The sequence below is a fragment of the Neoarius graeffei genome, chromosome 10 (assembly GCF_027579695.1).
Source record: "Neoarius graeffei isolate fNeoGra1 chromosome 10, fNeoGra1.pri, whole genome shotgun sequence".
NCBI classification, from domain to species: domain Eukaryota; kingdom Metazoa; phylum Chordata; class Actinopteri; order Siluriformes; family Ariidae; genus Neoarius; species Neoarius graeffei.
In genome coordinates this window covers 89,122,193-89,143,908 of record NC_083578.1, presented here as the reverse complement: position 1 = coordinate 89,143,908, position 21,716 = coordinate 89,122,193, and the positions used below count along the sequence as shown (strand labels likewise).

The window sequence follows — 21,716 nt, the reverse complement described above, 5'->3', positions numbered from 1 at the left end:
TAATGTTGACTTGTAGTCATTTTTCGGAGTATTAATCAGGTCCTGGGAGGAAAGTCGGCCTTTTGGAGACGCTGCGTGACCCCTGTGTGACCACTGTGTGACCTCTAGGTGGCAGGTCGCTAAAAGAATGTGTTGAGTTTCACTCCTTGGTGGGGTTTAATATCAGATCTCTCAGCAGAGAGAGGTCTCTCACACACACACACACACACACACACTCTGACCCAGACTGAGCGGTGGTGAGATTAATGTGTGTCCTCGAGCAGGGAGGAAAGTTCATTATGAACGCAGGAGGAAGCAGAGGCCCGTGGATCTGCCTGCTTATTTATCGCCGCTGTGGGTCATGTGACTCTGTTTTCTTTACACACATTTTTTTAAAATAGTTTGACGTGGATTCTTACTTCCTGACACCGAGCATCGCTGACTGATATCATCCTGAAATGTTAACCTCAGGCTGGGGGATAAGACGATATATTGCGATATATCACGATAAACGATGTCACGATATGTTTTTCGGAGACACTGTGAACATCGTTAAAATATTTTGTATTAAAATTAGAAAATATTAACTTTTTTAATGCGACACTTCTGTATTAGTGTGAGGGTTTTTTTTTTCTTTTTAATCGATCTGATATATCATCATGCTTACTGTGTACCGTAGAAACGGCTTCAAGACCCACGTGTCGCTCCGCCGCTGTTAAACACCCACCTGATCTGATCGGACAGATTTTCCAATCTGATCTAAAGACGTATGTCATGAATGTTCATTATTATTTCATCTCATTATCTCTAGCCGCTTTATCTTGTTCTACAGGGTCGCAGGCAAGCTGGAGCCTATCCCAGCTGACTACGGGCGAAAGGCGGGGTACACCCTGGACAAGTCGCCAGGTCATCACAGGGCTGACACATAGACACAGACAACCATTCACACTCACATTCACACCTACTCTCAATTTAGAGTCACCAGTTAACCTAACCTGCATGTCTTTGGACTGTGGGGGAAACCGGAGCACCCGGAGGAAACCCACGCGGACACGGGGAGAACATGCAAACTCCGCACAGAAAGGCCCTCGCCGGCCACGGGGCTCGAACCCAGGACCTTCTTGCTGTGAGGCGACAGCGCTAACCACTACACCAACGTGCCACCCATTCATTATTATTATTATTATTATTATTATTATTAATATTTTTCCCTTTTTTTGTTGCAGCTAAATATCTGCATGTTCTTCCAGCACATTTCTGGTGCTTTCCCAGCTCAGGAAATTACCCACAATCCTCCACGCAGGTTCGAAATATCTGTTCCCTTCCTGTCCAGGTACAACAGGAGTGGAGCCGGGTACATGAGTGGAACACAAGTCCGAAATCCGAGTCAGTCTCTTTGCGCCCTACAGAGGGGATAATGGAACAGCAGTGTGCACCCTATCTAGTGCATTACATGCACAGTACAGAGCACGATTTGAGATTCTCTCTCTCTCTCTCTCTCTCTCTGTTTCTGAAATGAATAAAAAGTCATAAAAGGTCATCTTTTTTCCTGTGTCTGCTTTATAAAATCTCTCTCCCTTTCATTCTCTTTCTTTCTCTTCATCTCTTTGTAGGACAGAACAGTTTTTATCTGCTTCTCGACATGTCCTGTACACGCCCCTCTCTCTCTCTCTCTCTCTCTGATTCATAAAATTCTTAATCTTTTTCTCCTTTTTGTCTGTCACTCCGTGTCTCTCTCTCTCTTCTGCCAACTTGTCCCTCTGTCTCATTTTTCTCTCTCCATCTCTCAGTTCTTTGCACATTTCACAGATTTACACTCTCTCTCTCTCTCTCTCTCTCTCTCTGTAGCATGGTAGTATCTATCTCTTATATTCCTGTCACTGTGTCCATTCTATACCCTGTCTGTCTGTCTGTCTGTCTGTCTGTCGCTGCACCTGTCACTCTTACGAAATGTCTTTCTCTGTCTATCGCTCATTCATTCTTCCTTTTGCTCTCTCTCTCTCTCTCTCTCTCTCTCAGACACACACACACTCTTCCTTTCACTCTCTCTCTCCCTCTCTTTTTCACACACACACTATATATATTTTATATATATATATATATATATATATATATATATATCTTCCATTTGCTCCCTCTCTTTCTCTCTCTCTCACACATATACACATATATATATATATATATATATATATATATATATATATATATATATATATATATATATGTCTCTTCCTTTCTCTCTCTCTCTGTGTCTCTCCCTGTTATGATATCTCCTTACTTTCTCCCTTTATCTGTATCTGTCTCTTAATCTGTTTGTGTGCGTGTCTGTCTGTCTGTCTTTGACTCTCTCACGCTGAAGTTCATAACTCTTACCCCAACTTTCTTTTATCTTCATCCATCACACTAACAATCTCTCACTCTATTCACCTCCCAGTAGCTCTCTCTCTCTCTCTCTCTCTCCCCTATACACTACATCTTGCCTTCAGCCTTTCAGATGGAACTCATCACTAAAACAATCTCCATCCAATTAGGTTCCTCAAACCTGTATTCCGGTTTAATGCCAGTCTGAAACGGAGCGTTCTGATTGGCTGAGAGCAGCGAGGACTTTTTTTTCTGCGGTGAATCAGAGAATGGGCTCCACACCCACACACACGCTCACATGTTTCTGCTTAGGGTTTTAGTGGTTTTTATCCCTTCTAAGTGACCCGGGAGCGTCTGGGATCCGGCGACTCGGGACGTTTATCGGCGCACGCCGCAGCGGGAGCAGCACCGGCTATTTGCTGGATTTATTATCAAGCTGCTCGCCGGATGAAAGGCCACATTTCCTGCCGGTAGGAGAGTCGTTATTATTCCAGCGTGGCTTCCCTGTGGACCCTCATCACTGCCTTTCCCATTAACAGCCCCTCTGTGTGTGTGTGTGTGTGTGTGTGTGTGTGTGTGTGTGTGTGTGTGTGTGTGTGTGTGTCCCATGGTCACATGACCTTTCAGCCTTAATACAACTGTGATTATTAATTGCGGTGGCATTTTAAGAATCTTCAGCTCCTTTGAAACTGAAAAAAGGTGACAGTCCCAAACAGAGTTGACCCCTGTGACCCCTCCCGTGACCTCCGTGACCCCCACACACACACTGTAAGCCATTTCAGCTCAGTAAATACATTTCTTTCACCTCCTTTCACAGCCAAGCGTGGTTATTTTCTCTGAGCAAGCGTCAAGCATATTTCAGACGCGGATAAATGAAAGAAACGTGTTTCGCGCCGCTCTTCTCTTCTCCGATCCGCTTTGCTCTGATCCCTGTTTTCCTGATCCCAAACAAACCTCAGGGTCTGTTTTAACATCTAACACACGCCAGCTTATCTCAGTAGCTTATTATTCACCATTCGGTGAATTTTTACAGGCCGTGAAATGTTTGCTTCGTACTGTTCGGCTCCTTCTTGCTTTGGGCGTTGATCAGATTCAGGATCACGGGAAAAGCGAGAGCAACTTTCGCATGGTGTGTGAGTTTGTGTGTATAATTACAAACTGGATCGTTTGTATAAATCCCAAATTTGGAGTGAAGGGTGGGGACTTTGATATGAATGAATTTGGAATTAAATACGGAAAAATCGCCTTTAAATCAGTTTAATTCCTAATGATGGCGGGTCGATACGGCGGGTCGATACGGTGGCTTTCAAACATGAACTTCGTGAAAGTAGGCGGGTCCTGGTGATAATAATTATTCGTAAATTGCGCTAGACTCGTCAGAAATCAGCTGTACGTCTGAGCTCTGAGGTTAATCGTGTGTTTATTAACGCTCGTCTCTCGTACCTGGCCCCGATGTAGAGCGTGCGGTTGACCTGCAGGACTCTCTGGATGTGTAACGGCTCCTGAGTCACAGATGAGCTATGAGCTCGGCCGAGGAAGACGGGATACCTCCTGACGACTAGAGAGAGAGAGAGAGAGAGAGAGAGAGAGAGAGAGAGAGAGAACTTTAAATTAAATTAGTTTGACTGAACAAATTCGATTCACATCTAAGCTACATGACTAAAGAAATATACGTAATTCAAATTTTATATATTTTTACGTTTTGTTTTGTTTTTTAACCATCACACATCCCAACAGAACAGATTTCTGGAAATTCCAAATACAGAAATTCTTCAAAAAAAAGAAGAAGAAGAAGAAGAAGAAGAAAGGGAAAAGACAACCGAGAACCAAATACATAAGTGCAAATAATTTGTCATGATATAACTATACAACAGGTTTAGATCAACTGTGACGTGAAGAAGCATCTCCTCGACCCTGAGTGCACTGAACAGTGAAGTACCTCTCCTCTCCTCTCCTCTCCTCTCCTCTCCATTTCCCTCTCTCTATCCTACTCATATCTCTCCATCTCACAGGCACCTGACATGCCATCCAGAACTCCTCTCTGCTATCTCACTGATCAGGAGCCTGGGATCTTCCACAAGACCTGCTCTCACATCCACGCTATGAGGCTGAACCGAGGAACCGAGGAACCTAACCGTCTAATTTAATCACCGTGTGGTGTTTAATACTTACGCAAACGCCAAATTAATCACAACTCAAACACCTACGTGGCGGCGGACGCTGAGTTCAAGCGCGTTAAAGTGCCATTAGCTGAACTTCTCATCCGTTGTTGCATTTTTGTACATTTGAATAATTTGTTTAAGCCCGGTTAAGGCCGATCTAAATGAGGCCATTAACTCAAATGACTAGAGGACAGTCCACTAATTGAGTGCTTGAGGGTCCATTAGGGGTCCAGATTCCTCCAGAAACGCAGCATGTGGTCCGATTACTGGGTTTGTTTACTGTACAGAACAAAACTGACTTGAAATTTGGTCTAAATAACAACTGTGACGTACAGTACAGGTTTTTATTATGGGTAACTCAGAGAGCTTACAGGACTAAACAAACCCCATCTCACGGCTCATACAGTGTAACTAAGATCATATTTCAAAAGAGAATCAGGACTTTAAGTCAAATCCAAACATAAATACATTTAAATCGAAGTCCATTTCAGTTTAATTTTTAATTCTGGACATGTCTAATGATTGGTTCAAGTTGGACTCATGAACTCAGCGAGCTTCTCAGACACGTTCTGATTCGAGTTCGCAGATCCGTGTGTATTAAAATTATTAGTCTGAGTTACACCACTGAATGAATCGAGGTTAAATCACATCACTGTGCTACAACTCAATTACACAACCAAGTGGAGTTACAGTGACACCGGGATCAGACGACACGAATTCAGACAAATTTCCATCGTCGGGTTCGAATACGAACATCAGAAATGACAGCGATGTGGCATCTGGGATGTCCCATGATACTCCAATGAAAAATTTTGGCTTGTCAGAATTTTCTATACTTACTCACCGAGTTAACAACTTCGACAACGTTTTCCTCGATAGCCGTGATTGACAGTTTCTTGACCCTCCACCATGACGACGCGCAAGGACATGAACGATGATAATTTCGAACCATTTTGACAATGCGCTTCTAGTCAGCGGGAAAACACTGGGAGTGACCTCATCGGAGTGAAATATCAGGAATTATTACACTGGTGGACAGCCAAAATGCTTCCGAAATAAATATAGTCAAACTTTACTAATTCTGGGTCGCTGAGAACGAAAATGAAACTTAAAGGGGAACTGAAGTCATTTTTAAACTTGCTTTATTTCTTAATTATCATGTTATTCAATTACGTTTTCGGTTTTAGTAACCTTATATCATGACTCATATTGCCAACTAATTGTAATTAAATATTATACTTATCGGCCTAGGCGGCACGGTGGTGTAGTGGTTAGCGCTGTCGCCTCACAGCAAGAAGGTCCGGGTTCGAGCCCCGGGGCCGGCGAGGGCCTTTCTGTGCGGAGTTTGCATGTTCTCCCCGTGTCCGCGTGGGTTTCCTCCGGGTGCTCCGGTTTCCCCCACAGTCCAAAGACATGCAGGTTAGGTTAACTGGTGACTCTAAATTGAGCGTAGGTGTGAATGTGAGTGTGAATGGTTGTCTGTGTCTATGTGTCAGCCCTGTGATGACCTGGCGACTTATCCAGGGTGTACCCCGCCTTTCACCCGTAGTCAGCTGGGATAGGCTCCAGCTTGCCTGCGACCCTGTAGAAGGATAAAGCGGCTAGAGATAATGAGATGAGATGAGACTTATCGGCCTATTCGGTTTTTAGCTGTGTTAAATTTAGTTCGTTTGGTCCACGGCAGGCGTCGCTTATCTGCGCGATTTTCACGAGACTTGTGCGAGACTTCAAAACGTGAAGCGTCAGCCAGGTGTCAGTGCCGTCATTTTGAAAACTGTTTTCCAAACGAAAAATTGCAAAAAAACGAGTTTAAATGACGATTACTGCCTACTTTTTTCAAACTTTCCTGATTGCTATCAAAACAAACAAAACTTCCGGCTTGATTACGTCAGCATTCGAAAGAGGGCGTGCGTGTCTTTTGACGATGTTGGCAGATGCCGGTCACTTTGATTTCCACTGTACGTTTTACTTCCATCCTACGATGTCTCACACTCGCTAGCGCAAACGTTTTACGTCTCCGAAATGTGATGTCATGCTGTCTTGACAACCACGCAATATCGTAAACCTTCAACGCTCATTCTCCATTGGGTAGAGTGACGTACGGTAATACACGTAGGATAAGCGATATGCTAACAGTATTGCATGAATGAAACCTGCTAAAAGGGAATAGAACACGTTTTTATTCCATCGAAAAAGTGTCCTGTATGTATAATAATTCCTGATATTTCACCGAGCCCAAGGAAGATATTTGTTTTAGGATAAATACACAGATGATTATTTTAAAAATATTTATTTCAAACTCCAAAAGCGGTATGTAAATGTAATAACTTTGCGGCGCAGACTTGTGTCACTGATCTACGCCGAGTCACATAAAATCCTTTGTTCTGAAATCGATAAAATAAATCACAACTCCACCTGACCTTTGAATAGTTTTAGACCAAACTTCGTAGCATCTTTAGTGCTTTTAGGAACAGCATTTTCTTTCATCATTTGAAATTCTTCCTCACTTACGGCGACGAAGCGATCAGCCGCCATTTTGCCGAGTTGCTCGAGGTGATTATAAAGAAATAGTTCGAATTTCTCGACCAATCAGAGCGCGCGATTTCCTATGACCACTTGCGTATTTATAGTAAAGCGTTTTAGTCACTGATTTAAATTAAGCAACTTAATAAAACTGTGTTTAAATATCGGAGTAGTTTCAGTACTTCAGGGGTTCAAAGCTCCTCTAAATAACTTGTGAAACAGTACAAAGGCAAATCGAACTAATCACGGTTTATTCGAGTTACCCTGGAATAGAACATCAGGGCTCAAGAAGGGACATATAGAAGAATTATTTGAGTTTTCTAAATGAGTTCAGATATGAATTACGCTTTTGATCTGAATTAACACATTTCCACTTCTCACTTCCACAAAACTCCACGATGTGAGGAACTCGGATCGAGTCGTTACACACAGAACGGCTAACTCGAGTCACTCAAACAGCTTTCGCTCTGAAATAAGGCTGTAACTCAGGCGGGCGGAGTGCAGTGCAATGAGGTTACCTTCAGCAGGGATGGTGTTCAGGGGTCCGGGTTCCTCCGGAAACGCACAAGCCGCTGACTGGACCAGCCAGAAGAGTCCAATGAGAGGCATCATGGCTGCAGATGACTGAGACTGAAATGGGGATAAAACACGGAGAGAGGAATGAGGAAAAGAGCAAAGAGAAGACTCTGTACAACACTGTTCAGCTACGACAATGTCACTCCGAGCTCTTTCACATCGTCTTTCATTCTCTCTCTCTCTCTCTCTCTCGCTCGCTTGCTCGCTGTGTGTGAGATTAAGATCAGTGATTAAGTCATCCAGCAACAGCACACGGCACACTCTGCTCTAATGGCCCCTGGTGTGTGTGTGTGTGTGTGTGTGTGTGTGTGTGTGTGTGTGTGTGTGTGCATGCGCGTGTGTGTGTGTGTTTCAGAATGGTTATCAACAATCAGAAGCCCAGTAACCCACACAACAGAACCAGAGGGACGCCATAAAACAATGTCGCACTGAGAGAGAGAGAGAGAGAGAGAGAGAGAGAGATCAGACAGAGAGAGAGAGAGAGAGAGAGAGAGAGAGAGAGATTTGAGAGAGATGAGAGAGAGAGAAGGAGCGAGAGATTAGAGAGAGATCAGAGAGAGAGATCAGAGAGAGAGATGAGAGAGAGAAGGAGCGAGAGATTAGAGACAGAGATCAGAAAGAGAGAGAGATGAGAGAGAAGGAGGGAGAGATTAGAGAGAGAGATGAGAGAGAGAGATCAGAGAGGGAGAGAAGGAGCAAGAGATTAGAGAGAGAGAGAGATCAGAGAGATTTGAGAGAGATCAGAGAGAGAGAAGGAGCAAAAGATTAGAGAGAGAGATGAGAAAGAGAGAGAGATCAGAGAGAGAAGGAGTAAAAGATTAGAGAGAGAAAAATGAGAGAGAGAGATCAGAGAGAGAGAAGGAGCAAAAGATTAGAGAGAGAGAAAGAAGGAGCAAGAGATCAGAGAGAGAAGGAGCGAGAGATCAGAGAGAAAGAAGGAGTGAAAGATTAGAGAGAGAGATGAGAGAGAGAGATCAGAGAGAGAGAGAAGGAGCAAAAGATGAGAGAGTGAGAAAGAAGGAGCGAGAGATCAGAGAGAGAAGGAGCGAGAGATCAGAGAGAGAGAGAAAGAAGGAGCAAGAGATCAGAGAGAGAGAAGGAGTGAAAGATTAGAGAGAGAGAGAAGAAGCAAGAGATTAGAGAGAGCGAGAGAGATCAGAGAGAGAGAGAGATTAGAGAGAGAGAGGGAGAGAGTGAGAGAGATCAGAGAGAGAGAGAGAGATTACAGAAAGTGAACGTGTGTGTGCGTCTTGAGGACCAGTTGTCCCGACAGGAAGCGGACGATCTGAAAGTTTTGACTTTGTAGGGAAATTTCAGATCTTGTTGTTGTTATTTATTTTTTACAAATAAAAAAAAGTCAAAGCCAAAACATTTCCTGTTGGTTCCTGAGGTTCCTCATGTGGACCAATCAAACATCCAGAGTCCTGATTTGTAAGTTAAGCGATGTATATAGTTATAGATAACATAAATAACATCACTAATCACTATATAATACATAACTATATCATATAAGAATATTAAAATAAGCATTTTTAATAAATATGTGTTTATGATTAGGACGTGAAGACAGAAAACTGAAAAAGGGCTCGCATCATGATGTCATAGTATATTGAATTGAGTAAACAGGCTCCGCCCCTTATTGACCCAGGTACGTCAGTTCCTGAAATCAGAAAGCGCATGAAGTCTGTGAGTGGCTGATCAAGTTTAAAGTAAGCCCCGCCCCTTTCTCGGCCTAATTAGTAAAACAGGGACGTGTGGGATAGTGTGTGTTTGTGTGTGAAGAACGCTGGTTATTTATTGGTTAATTAATGCAAACTAACCGTGTGTGTGTGTGTGTGTGTGTGTGTGAGTGAGACACTTTTGTGCATCATCACTGAAAACAATAGAGCTGGCTGAACAGTCGACAAAAATAGAAAATGAAGCGCAAATTACTGTGACGCAAAAAAAGAGCAATCAGTGAAGACAATTACGACTGCCGTGCAGAAAACCAGGACAGAGACACATCGCGGTGTTCGAACCCACCGGTTTGTTTAAATGCACAACATTCAGCAGAGATGCAGGGGATTATATTAAAAAAAGGTAAACACAAGCTGCGATTTTTTGCCCTCCTTTCCTGAGGAGAAAAAAATTCTCTCCAGTTTCTTTCATCACGATGTTTTTCCTGGAGAATTTCCACATAGCTGATAGTCACGCATGCGCCAAAAGCACATAATTATGCACACATAATATTTGTATCTACATTTTTTAAAATTACGATCAGATTTTAAAATGACATGGAAAGGCGGGAACTGAAACAACGTTTACGAAGCTTCTTTATTTTGGACACGTCATCCCACGTGTCCTTTGTGTCTGCGAAGAAAACGTGAGACGCACTGATTACATATATTTTTGATGCATTTTTTTGTTGTTATTTGTACTCGAGCTAAAATGGCACCTTAGCGCCCCCTGCTTTTGCACTTTTTCTTGCAGCACAATGCATCAAATCATACAGATACAAATCAAGAGCTTCAGTTAATGTTCAATCATCAGAACAGGAAAATTTGTGATCTCAATTTTTGCGTGACTTTCTTTCACTGTGGTATGAGTGTTGGTTTGAGCTAGATGGACTGGTTTGAGTGTTTCAGAAACTGCTGATCTCCTGGGGTTTTCACACACAACAGTCTCTCGAGTTTACACAGAATGGTGCGAAAAACAAAAAACAGTGAGTGAGTGAGCGACAGTTCCGTGGGTGGAGACAAACACCTTGTTGATAAGAGAGGGTCAGAGGGAAATGAACAGATCGGTTCAAGGTTCAAGCTTTTTTTTTTTTTTTGCCAGGAAGGATATAGCAACTCATATAATCACTCTTTACAACCATGGTGAGCAGAAAAGCATCTCAGCATGCAACAGAAAACAGAAGAACACATTGGGTTCCACTCCTGCAGCCAAGAACAGGGATCTTAGAGTCAAGAACGTGTTCCTATTAAAGTGGCCAGTGAGTGTGATGTGAGCTTTGGTGAGCACGGTTAAGCAGGTAGCAGTGCTGCCGTAAATACACGAACAAATCATCCATACTGTCATAAATCAGTGGGAGTGCCATCAGAGAAAACACATCTGATCCTGTAACACGTACAAAGTCTGGAACTGGATTTGGAACATAATTTTGTTTGGATTGATTTGGTTCTATTTACATTATACACGTTATGTTGTTCTTATAATAAATTATATTGATTACATTTACAGTCTAATGATTTCTGTGTGGAACAGTTGAACTGCTTCAGTTGAAAAGAAAAACAATTTAAAGCTTTAAGTTAAATTAAAGAGTGTTGGATATCCGGGGTATCGATATCAGCTGATACTCGAGGTTTGGATATCAGTAACAGCAAAGAAAAAAAGGTCTCTCTTTTTTATAACCTCTAATTTCTTTCACTAGCCATGTTGGAGGATGTTGTGTTTTTTTCTCTGTTTGTTCACCTTTTCTCAACATAACTTAAAAAGTAGTGAACGGATTTGTGCCAAAGAACAATTGACTAGATTTTGATGCAACTCGGGATACGGATGTGGATCTGGGATTTTGTTCTCTTTTCTCAACGTAACTCAAAAAGTAGTGAGCGGATTTGGATGAAATTTGTTAGAAGCTTTAGTATTATCCCCGACTGATAGGATTTTGATGTTGATAAAACAGTATGTGGCTCAGCGGAGGAATGAACTCTACGCTACAGAGTGACCTTCCAGTTCATACTGTACTTATTTTCTTCCCATGTAGTACTCTTCTCCCAGTTTGGGTGCATTTCTTTATACAACAGACAGACAGACTGATTGATTGATTGATTGATTGATTGATTGATTGATTGATTGATTGATTGATTGATTGATTGATCTTATTGATCCTAAGCTGGGAAATTATATTACAGCAGCAATTTATCAGACATGCAGAAAAAAAAAAAACACACTGTACAACATAAAGTAGAATGAAAACTATATCCAAAAACATATTTCTGGATTAAAACCACATTAAGGGAATTCAGTTGGTACATTTATTCTGTATATTTAACCTGAGAAAAATAGTGTTCCTTTAAAAACAAATCACTGAAACAACATAATTATATCTTAAATTAAACTTCAGTTTTGTGAAGTTGTGTAAATATTTTCGTTACCATTTCACTAAAAATTCCTGTCATACTCCCAGAAGTTTTACTGATTTTTATTTATTTATTTTTTGGTTCTTGTGTGCGCGTGCTGATGAATATCATTTCATCTCATCTCATTATCTGTAGCCGCTTTATCCTGTTCTACAGGGTCGCAGGCAAGCTGGAGCCTATCCCAGCTGACTACGGGCGAAAGGCGGGGTACACCCTGGACAAGTCGCCAGGTCATCACAGGGCTTGATGAATATCAATCAGCCATAAATTACCCAAACAATCATTTTACATTTAACCACGCCCACAAAACACCATAAAAGGTAACGCTCACAGAGTGGCATGCGCTGTATCTTTCAGTCATGCATTTCAGCCGATGCAACATAAACCATAGATATACACGAACACCCCCCCCCCCCCCCGGGCGCTATTACTTTTGTCCTAATTCAATCTTAAGTGAGAGATCTTTTTCAGGTTGTTAACAGGTAATGACAGGGTTTTCAATTGGCAATTGAAACAGAGAAGAGATTTAATCTACAGATTAATCCATACATAAAATCGCAATAAATCTTCAACAATTATACGATTTCGAAGCTGATTAATTGTCGTTCTTGTTAGTGCGTCTTTAATTTAATATTTAAATTAACACAAACTGTCAAAGGATAAGAACGTTTTAACCAACTTGGTTTTCATGACCACCACATTTCTTGTGTATATGTTCCTACGAACAACTTACGAATAAATTATTACAAATACAGAACCCTTATTATTATTATTGACAAAATGTGAAAATACAAACCCAGTCCAGACGATGGTGCAGGAACAGCTCATAAACACATGATGAAGATTTATTTCTCTGCTGCTATCACTCAGCTCCGGTGGCCAACACACTGCTAACATCTGCTAAAAAATTTGGCTGTGAAACTCATTTTCTCGCTTTCACGGTGCCAAAGTAAACAAACGGGGCGTAAAACGAGAGCGACGTTAGCGAGACGTTCGCTCGGATTTGAATGCGGCAGCCTGCGTTTCATTATTCATTAAAAAGAAACCACCATCAAACAAATCTGCTCCGATTTCCCTATGATCACATTACAGCATGCAAAAGAGGCCAAAAGTCATTTGTCAAAAGTGTGGGATGTGTGTGTGAAGCTCACACACACACGGACAAACAAAAGCATTGTGGGAATCCAGTCACACCGTTTTATCAGGACTCACCATCTTTTCAGGACATTTCTAAAATTCCCCCATTTATGTCTGAACAAGGCGGCCTCACACACACACACACACACACACACACACGCTAACAGCAGCAAATTATAGCATAATCATCGGTTTGCATGAAAGACGAGAAAGAAAAAAGAAAGAAAGAAAAAAGAAAGAAAGAAAGAGGTCAGAAAGGAGAACCGGAGAACGTGAGATTGAAGAAGAAAAGAGTCATGAGGGACGATTTTCAGTTCCATTGTGATGCTGTTACTCTTGATTTCGGATTAAATGTCAGACCTCACGCTTTCAATTAGCATTAGCATAATCACAAATCCAGGGGCTACAGAGTTTCCCTGAACGGCTCACCGAGTATTAACGAGCGACGAGAAATAAATGTGAGTTCAAATGCATGACGTGGCATCCCCCAGCCTCTTCATAGCTCACTAAAGCTCAAACCTTTTATACTTAAACACTGGAATTTGCATCATTGACCAGTAGTCCAACCTCTGTATGGACACCAGAAAAAATTACACCACATTAAAGCAACCACTAATTGTACGTATACAGGATGGGGTTAGCCTTTTTATTTGGTGAGTTAGCGCTCTTGCAAGCCACCGATTCAGACGCGTTGAACTCCCAATGGACGACGGAGGTCCAATATGAAACAATTGCTAATTACGATACATATACGAGATGGCGGTACAGAGTCAGTCAGGAGGCTAGATTAGCTTAACTAGCTAACTTACTTGGTGAATTTGCTCTCTTGCTAGCAACCAAACAACATCAGACACATTGATAACAAGGTTGAAATAAGAGACGATAGATTAGTCTTTAAAGAATAAAAATATAGTATACAATGGTGCTTGAAAGTTTGTGAACCCTTTAGAATTTTCTATATTTCTGCATAAATATGACCTAAAACGTCATCAGATTTTCACACAAGCCCTAAAAGTAGATAAAGAGAACCCAGTTAAACAAATGAGACAAAAATATTATACTTGGTCATTTATTTATTGAGGAAAATGATCCAATATTACATATCTGTGAGTGGCAAAAGTATGTGAACCTTTGCTTTCAGTATCTGGTGTGACCCCCTTGTGCAGCAATAACTGCAGCTAAATGTTTGCGGTAACTGTTGATCAGTCCTGCACACCGGCTTGGAGGAATTTTAGCCCGTTCCTCCGTACAGAACAGCTTCAACTCTGGGATGTTGGTGGGTTTTCTCACATGAACTGCTCGCTTCAGGTCCTTCCACAACATTTCGATCGGATTAAGGTCAGGACTTTGACTTGGCCGTTCCAAAACATTAACTTTATTCTTCTTTAACCATTCTTTGGTAGAACGACTTGTGTGCTTAGGGTCGTTGTCTTGCTGCATGACCCACCTTCTCTTGAGATTCAGTTCATGGACAGATGTCCTGACATTTTCCTTTAGAATTCGCTGGTATAACGCTTCTCATTTAAACCATAAAGTTCTATTTTGGTCTCATTCATCCACAAAATATTTTTCCAACAGCCTTCTGGCTTGTCCACGTGATCTTTAGCAAACTGCAGATGAGCAGCAATGTTCTTTTTGGAGAGCAGTGGCTTTCTTCTTGCAACCCTGCCATGCACACCATTGTTGTTCAGTGTTCTCCTGATGGTGGATTAATGAACATTAGCCAATGTGAGAGAGGCCTTCAGTTGCTTAGAAGTTACCCTGGGGTCCTTTGTGACCTCGCTGACTGTTACATGCCTTGCTCTTGGAATGATCTTTGTTGGCCGACCACTCCTGGGGAGGATAACAATGATCTTGAATTTCCTCCATTTGTACACAATCTGTCTGACTGTGGATTGGTGGTGTCCAAACTCTTTAGAGATGGTTTTGTAACCTTTTCCAGCCTGATGAGCATCAACAACGCTTTTTCTGAGGTCCTCAGAAATCTCCTTTGTTCGTGCCATGATACACTTCCACAAACATGTGTTGTAAAGATCAGACTTTGATAGATTCCTGTTCTTTAAATAAAACAGGGTGCCCACTCACACCTGATTGTCATCCCATTGTTTGAAAACACCTGACTCTAATTTCACCTTCAAATTAACTGCTAATCCTAGAGGTTCACATACTTTTGCCACTCACAGATATGTAATATTGGATGAATTTCCTCAATAAATAAATGACCAAGTATAATATTTTTGTCTCATTTGTTTAGCTGGGTTCTCTTTATCTACTTTTAGGACTTGTGTGAAAATCTGATGATGTTTTAGGTCATATTTATGCAGAAATATAGAAAATTCTAAAGTGTTCACAAACTTTCAAGCACCACTGTATATTACACGCTTGTGCGAAGATGTGAAGTTTATCTTCGAGTGGTGAACATATTTGCCACTGTGGAATGTTCTTTATATTATATGGACACATCCACAAAAAAAAGCAAGTTAATCAGAAGAATTTTAATTTTGAACCGGTTCACCATTTTGACAACGCACGTCTAGTCAGCGGGAAAACACTGGGAGTGACGTCATCGGAGTGAAATATCAGGAATTATTATACACACAGGACACTTTTTCAATGGAATAAAAACGTGTTCTATTCCCTTCTAGCGGGTTTCATTCATTTGGTCTGATAGCATGAAATATTGTTAGCATATCGCTTATCCTACATTTATTACGTCACTCTACCCAATGGAGAATGAGCGTTGAATATGGTTTACGATATTGCATGGTTGTCAAGACAACATGACATTACACATCAGAGACGTAAAACTTCTGCGATAGCGAGCAACTGTGGTAATGTGTAAACAAACATGGCCGCCAGGTTTGCTTCATTAAAAACGGAAGATTTTGAGAGAATTTTGGCTGCCAGGTCGCTCCATTATGTGTAGCTATCAATGTTGATTTTAAAAGTAACTCCGTAAATTACTCAGGGAAATGAATATTTAAGTATGAGTGAAAAATACTGTGGTGAGCGTGCAGTGTGGAAGAAGAGTTTGAAGACAGAAATCTTAGCTTCTTGGTCGTTAGCACTGCTTTGTTAGCATTCGCTAACACTACTGATGAATGCTATAGACCCTTTTCAGTCACGTGACCTTCGTAAACGCGACCACCATTTTGGACATGTAGCGGACTTCGGCTCGAATTGGTTTGAATGCGAGGAAGGCGACAAACGGAGAACATACAAGAAAAAGGAGCGAGATGCAGAAAACACCTTCGCTATCCAGCGACGTAGGGCATTTACAGGGCGAGCAGAGGGAGAAATAACAACAGTAATGACACATTAGCAACGCCGTACAGAAATAACGGTTTATGGCACAGACCCTTTCGGTTCTCGCTCATCGAGCTGCTACAATGACTGCTTAGACTGCAACAATAATACCTAACACACATTTAAGTATCCGTCCTAAAGACGTGAAACTCGTCGAGTGACGAGTGTGTTCATTGATAAGCTAACACAATCTAAAAGTAGACATACCATCACACTGCCCTGGCGCTGTGTACAGTTTACCTTCTATGGTTTGTGCACTCACTATTTGCCATTACTTTCTCCAACCGTTGTGACAGATTACAGGGAACGGCCTGGGTTTAAGAGACAAATACATGCTCCTCTTGTTTTGAACACTTATTTGTAGGCAGTGCTTAATTTGTAAAGTGGGAGGTCCCGCAGCGCAGAGGATGAGCGGCTCCGGTGTGGAAAAAAAGGGGGCGGGGCGGGGCGCTGCGCTGCTGGGCATGTTTTGTAATAACACTGCAAATTAAGTTCATCTGCAGATATTTTGTGGATGTCGTTTCATGAGAGAAATCACCAACAAGACAGATATCAAAATCAGACATTAACACTAAATAAACCTGCATTTTTTTATTTAATTATTTGGGTTTTTTTTTTTTTTGTTACATAGTCAAAAGAGGTGTCGGATCACCGGATCCAGTGTAAATAGCTGCCGGAGCCAACGCCCGAGGTTCCGGAGCGCGCTCCGGCTTGCTCCCCCTCAAATTAAGCACTAGCATTGGCCTTCGAGAATGCTGATATGAAGAGAGTGTGTATGTATAATAATAATAATATTGGCTGACTTTTTTTCGTGGTATATCAGATATATTCCATTCAGCTACTCGTCTTCGACTCATTCAGTGTCATGGAATGGAATATATCTGAATGGAATATATCTGATATCCCATGAAAAAAAGTCATACAATATTATTTAAAGTGGAACTGAAGGCAACATTTTTATCAAAATTCTATTTATCTCATTTTATTAAATATCGGAATGCATTTTTGATCGCTATTTTGTCGCTGCTATAGCAAGTTATGAATGTTTGAAATATGGTCTGTAATATATCAGTCCGTATGTCAAAGCGATGGCCGTCAACGAGATTCGTTGAGACCTGTGCGAGACATCGTAGGACGGAAGTAAAACGTACAGCGGAAATCAAAGTGACCAACATCTACCAACGTTCCCTGTGTCCGAAATCGCTCACTCGTTCACTACTCCCTACTCCCTATATAGGGAATTACTATATAGAGGACTATATAGTGAGCTCATTGGTAAAATGAAAAAAAGGTTTTGGACACTAGTCCGTCACACTGGTATTTACGTCATTACTGTCGCACAATTAAAACATGCCAGATCAAATGGCTGGTGGGTTTCAAAATATAAATACGTGCATGTGTTTTTGTGATAAATCCATATTATACTGAGCGTATTTCCCATATTAATAAATACAAAGTGCATCTTTCAGTTTTTTTTAAATCAAGGCTGAATACTTTCTTCTTTGCTGCTGACTTTTATTAAATCAAATTTGAGACTTTTAATCTGATTTCTTTCAGTGCGACCGCAAAAAAAGATGTGCGCGCCCTCTTTTGAATGCTGATGTAATCAAGCCAGAAGTTTTGTTTGTTTTGATAGCAATCAGAAAAGTTTGAAAAAAGTCGGCAGTAATCGTCATTTAAACTCGTTTTTGTGTAATATTTCATTTGGAAAACAGTTTTCAAAATGGCGGCACTGACACCTGGCTGACACTTCACATTTCAAAGTCTCACACAAGTCTCGTGAAGATCGCGTGGATAAGCGACGCCTGCCGTGGACCAAACGCACTAAATTCAACACGGCTAAAAACCGAATAGGCCGATAAGTATAATATTTAATTGCAATTAGTTGCCAATACGAGTCACGATATAAGGTTACTAAAACTGAAAACATAATTGAATAACACGATAATTAAGAAATAAAGCAAGTTTAAAAATGACTTCAGTTCCCCTTTAAATATGTCACTCAGATCCGTGATGTATTTCGTCTGAAAAATGTGAGTTTTTCAACACGAGAAGATAAACTTCATATCTTCAAGCGAATGTGTAATTTTCTTTTTATTATACCAAAACATTCATAAACAAAAAGTCACCAAATTTATCAAAACATCAATTTATCATCGATTTCCTCACGAGTGACAGATAGCGGTTTATGTCACGGTTTGGGATCTCCATGTCCCAGATGGAGCTCGGATGAAAAATATGAGTGGTGTATTTCCCAGTAAAACACTCGTGTGTGTGTGTGTGTGTGTGTGTGTATAATATATAATTTTTATATACTACAGCCAGAACTACTGCTTTGGAAAATAAATCAACACCTCTTGATTTGAGAATTCAGCAGCACTGTGGTATACATACTGTAAAGATAACTCAATTAAGTCAAGACGTACGCCACGAGGAATTTAGTAATAAATATGATGAGCAAATGACGGCTCATGGTTTCATTTACATTTCCTTCACACCGCCATTTTCACTGAATCAATCTAATCACAGGTGGGAAATTTGTTAAATAAGTCATTAAATGATCAATTGGAGGGAAACGCAAGGCGCGACACGGTGGCTGTAATCTCCCCCGACCCACTGAGAATCTAACTGACAGCATAGATAACAAATCGCTAATCCAATTAACGCAAAGCGGGGGCCTTTAGAAAGCCTTAATGAAGACTGATCTATTGCCAATAGTGTAGCGCCTGATCACTTGGTGCACACTGGGAGAAGGCCAGAGTGGAAAAACTGAGCAGGAGAATGCTAATCACTGTACATTTCTGGCAAGCTACGGCAAACATCTGGTCGTAGTTTTCATTCATTCGCAGAATTCCATTAAATGCTGCTCAGACCACCAAGAGGAAAACCACCTGTGTTTGTTTTAGAAACGCAAAGTTGCTATTAGCTTCACCTGCTCCTGGGGAGTGTGGTGCTATTTAATGAAAGACATGCTAACACGTGCAGGATTTCGCCTACGTTCACCTCACAGCTTGTTTACGTTAGCTACACTACCGTTCAAAAGTTTGGGGTCACTTTGAAATGTCCTTATTTTTGAAAGAAAAGCACTGTTCTTTTCAATGAAGATCACTTTAAACTAATCAGAAATCCACTCTATACATTGCTAATGTGGTAAATGACTATTCTAGCTGCAAATGTCTGGTTTTTGGTGCAATATCTCCATAGGTGTATAGAGGCCCATTTCCAGCAACTCTCACTCCAGTGTTCTAATGGTACAATGTGTTTGCTCATTGCCTCAGAAGGCTAATGGATGATTAGAAAACCCTTGTACAATCATGTTAGCACAGCTGAAAACAGTTTAGCTCTTTAGAGAAGCTATAAAACTGACCTTCCTTTGGGCAGATTGAGTTTCTGGAGCATCACATTTGTGGGGTCGATTAAATGCTCAAAATAGCCAGAAAAATGTCTTGACTATATTTTCTATTCATTTTACAACTTATGGTGGTAAATAACACTACGTTCACACTGCAGGCTGAAGTGACTCAAATCCGATTTTTTCGCCCATATGTGACCTGTATCCGATCTTTTATTGACAATATGAACGACACAGATCCGATTTTTTTTAAATCCGACCCAGGCCATTTGGATATGTGGTCCTAATTCCGATTCCTATCCGATCTTTTCATATGCGACTTCAGTCTGAACCGCCAGGTCGCATTCATCCGACTTACACGTCATCAACAAGCCACAAACGTCACTATTCTGCGCTGAAGTAGGCGGCGGGTCTCTCAAAAAAAGTTACAGCAACATGGCTTTGATGTTCCTTTGAACAGAGGTTGCAGTCACTACCCCGCAGAACGCCTGAGCCAAAACCCTTGCCCTCTTCCTTCTCAACCTCCTCCTTAACATCAGGCTATTGTGCATGTTCTGGCTCCGTCGCAACAACAACTGCATCATCGCCAGGTGGCTGGCTACTGTCATACACAGGAAACTTTAGGTTACTTCCGTAAACACTGGCCATGCTCACTGCGTGACGTCGTCGTATCCTGCAATGCGCATGCGGAATACTTTTAGGTCGCTTTTCGTTCATACTGAGGATCACATACAAGTCGCATATATTTGTTAATGTGAACGACCTCACAAAAAAATCGGATTTCACAAAAAAATCGAAATTGAGCATTAAGCCTTGCAGTGTGAACGTAGTGTAAAAGTGTGACTTTTCATGGAAAACACAAAATTGTCTGGGTGACCCCAAACTTTTGAACAGTAGTGTAGGTCATGGCTAAAAATACCTCTGCTGGGCTAAAACTTTGTAATCTTTGTAATTGTACTAACCCCATGCAGCTAATTAATTGGAAAAATTATACAAAGGAGGCTAAGAAACTTTCTGAACATAATGCTCGTGTATATGATGCTAACACTCCAGCGAAGCTACATCTCATTCACAGAATTCTGAAAAATATATTCACTCAACCGGCTGTGTTTGTGTGGACATGTTTCTGGAAGATTTGGAAAGTATTACATTACATTGCATCATTATTTGACAGAAAGTACCAAAAATACCCGCTGTATAATGTTTACATTCGTTTCACAGCTTGTTCACATCAGCTAGCAAACAAATAATTGGCTCCCGCAGGATCACGCTAGCCATCAATTATGCACCGAAATAAAAAGAAAAACACTTGAAGTGATATACCAGAGTTAAGAAACATGTCCTGTGCAGTTCATTAGCATGCTAGTCATGCTAGTCATGCTAATATTCCACCTGCATACTGTTTACACTTTTTCCCCCTGAAAGTTAAACACTGAATTAGATCACTCTGTTCTTTAAAAAAAAGAAAGAATAATATATCTTTCCCGTCATGTTTGTATTTGTTTTATATTTGATATTTTATGTATGTTAGCTAGCATATGGAAAACAGGATAACGTAGTCAAATAAAAGGAAATAGAGAATGAACTGTTTGTGTATTAGGTAGCTAACAAGCAACTGTAGCATTCAGAGTTGAAAAAATAGAGCATGTTGTTAGCAAGTTAGCATGATGACTCAGCTAAAACATATTTAGCCTGTTATTCAAAATAATTCTGTTTTGGATGTAAATTGCCTTATCACGTGTAATTAAACAAATCCGAAACAGTGATGAGAAAAAATTATGAGTAAATATAATCATGAGTAAATTTTGCTAATTGTTAGCATGATTATCCTGTGAAAATATAATTAGCCTTTTATTTAAAATAATGATCTGGCTAAGATTTAGCGAGCTAACTGACTAGTTTTCAGTGTCCCATGAAAGCTAAAGTTAAATAAATCAGAAAACAATGAAACAATTGTTTTTTGTGTAAAATTTATTTATTTTATTACTCCCCCCCCCCCCCCCCCGAGCATTTACACTAGCTAAATATGCTAACTAGCTAGTCTTGTATGCTACATGTAGTCAAATAAACAGGAAATCAATGCTGAGGAAAAACTAGAAAATGATAATAAAGCACCATGATGGGAGGATGATTAAAATAAAGTATATTTATTTAGCGATTAGACTGCAAGCTAACTAACGAGAATGAATAGGACAAGCA

At 40.8% G+C, this 21,716-nt stretch overlaps 1 protein-coding gene across 7 annotated transcripts in view; it reads right to left on the bottom strand.

Moving 5' to 3' along the window:
- sema6bb (sema domain, transmembrane domain (TM), and cytoplasmic domain, (semaphorin) 6Bb) overlaps positions 1–21,716 on the bottom strand; it is a 247,084-nt gene that overhangs the window by 132,433 nt on the left and 92,935 nt on the right. For 6 of the 7 annotated variants that reach the window (XM_060932577.1, XM_060932570.1, XM_060932572.1 and 3 more), the window contains 2 exons: positions 7,544–7,655; positions 3,784–3,898 (listed from right to left, as the gene is read on the bottom strand). In XM_060932577.1, coding sequence (XP_060788560.1) covers positions 3,784–3,898; positions 7,544–7,655 — 227 coding nt within the window. Of the gene's footprint in view, positions 1–3,783; positions 3,899–7,543; positions 7,656–12,518; positions 12,715–21,716 lie in introns of those variants that run through there. The other variant, XM_060932575.1, reaches the window with a different exon arrangement.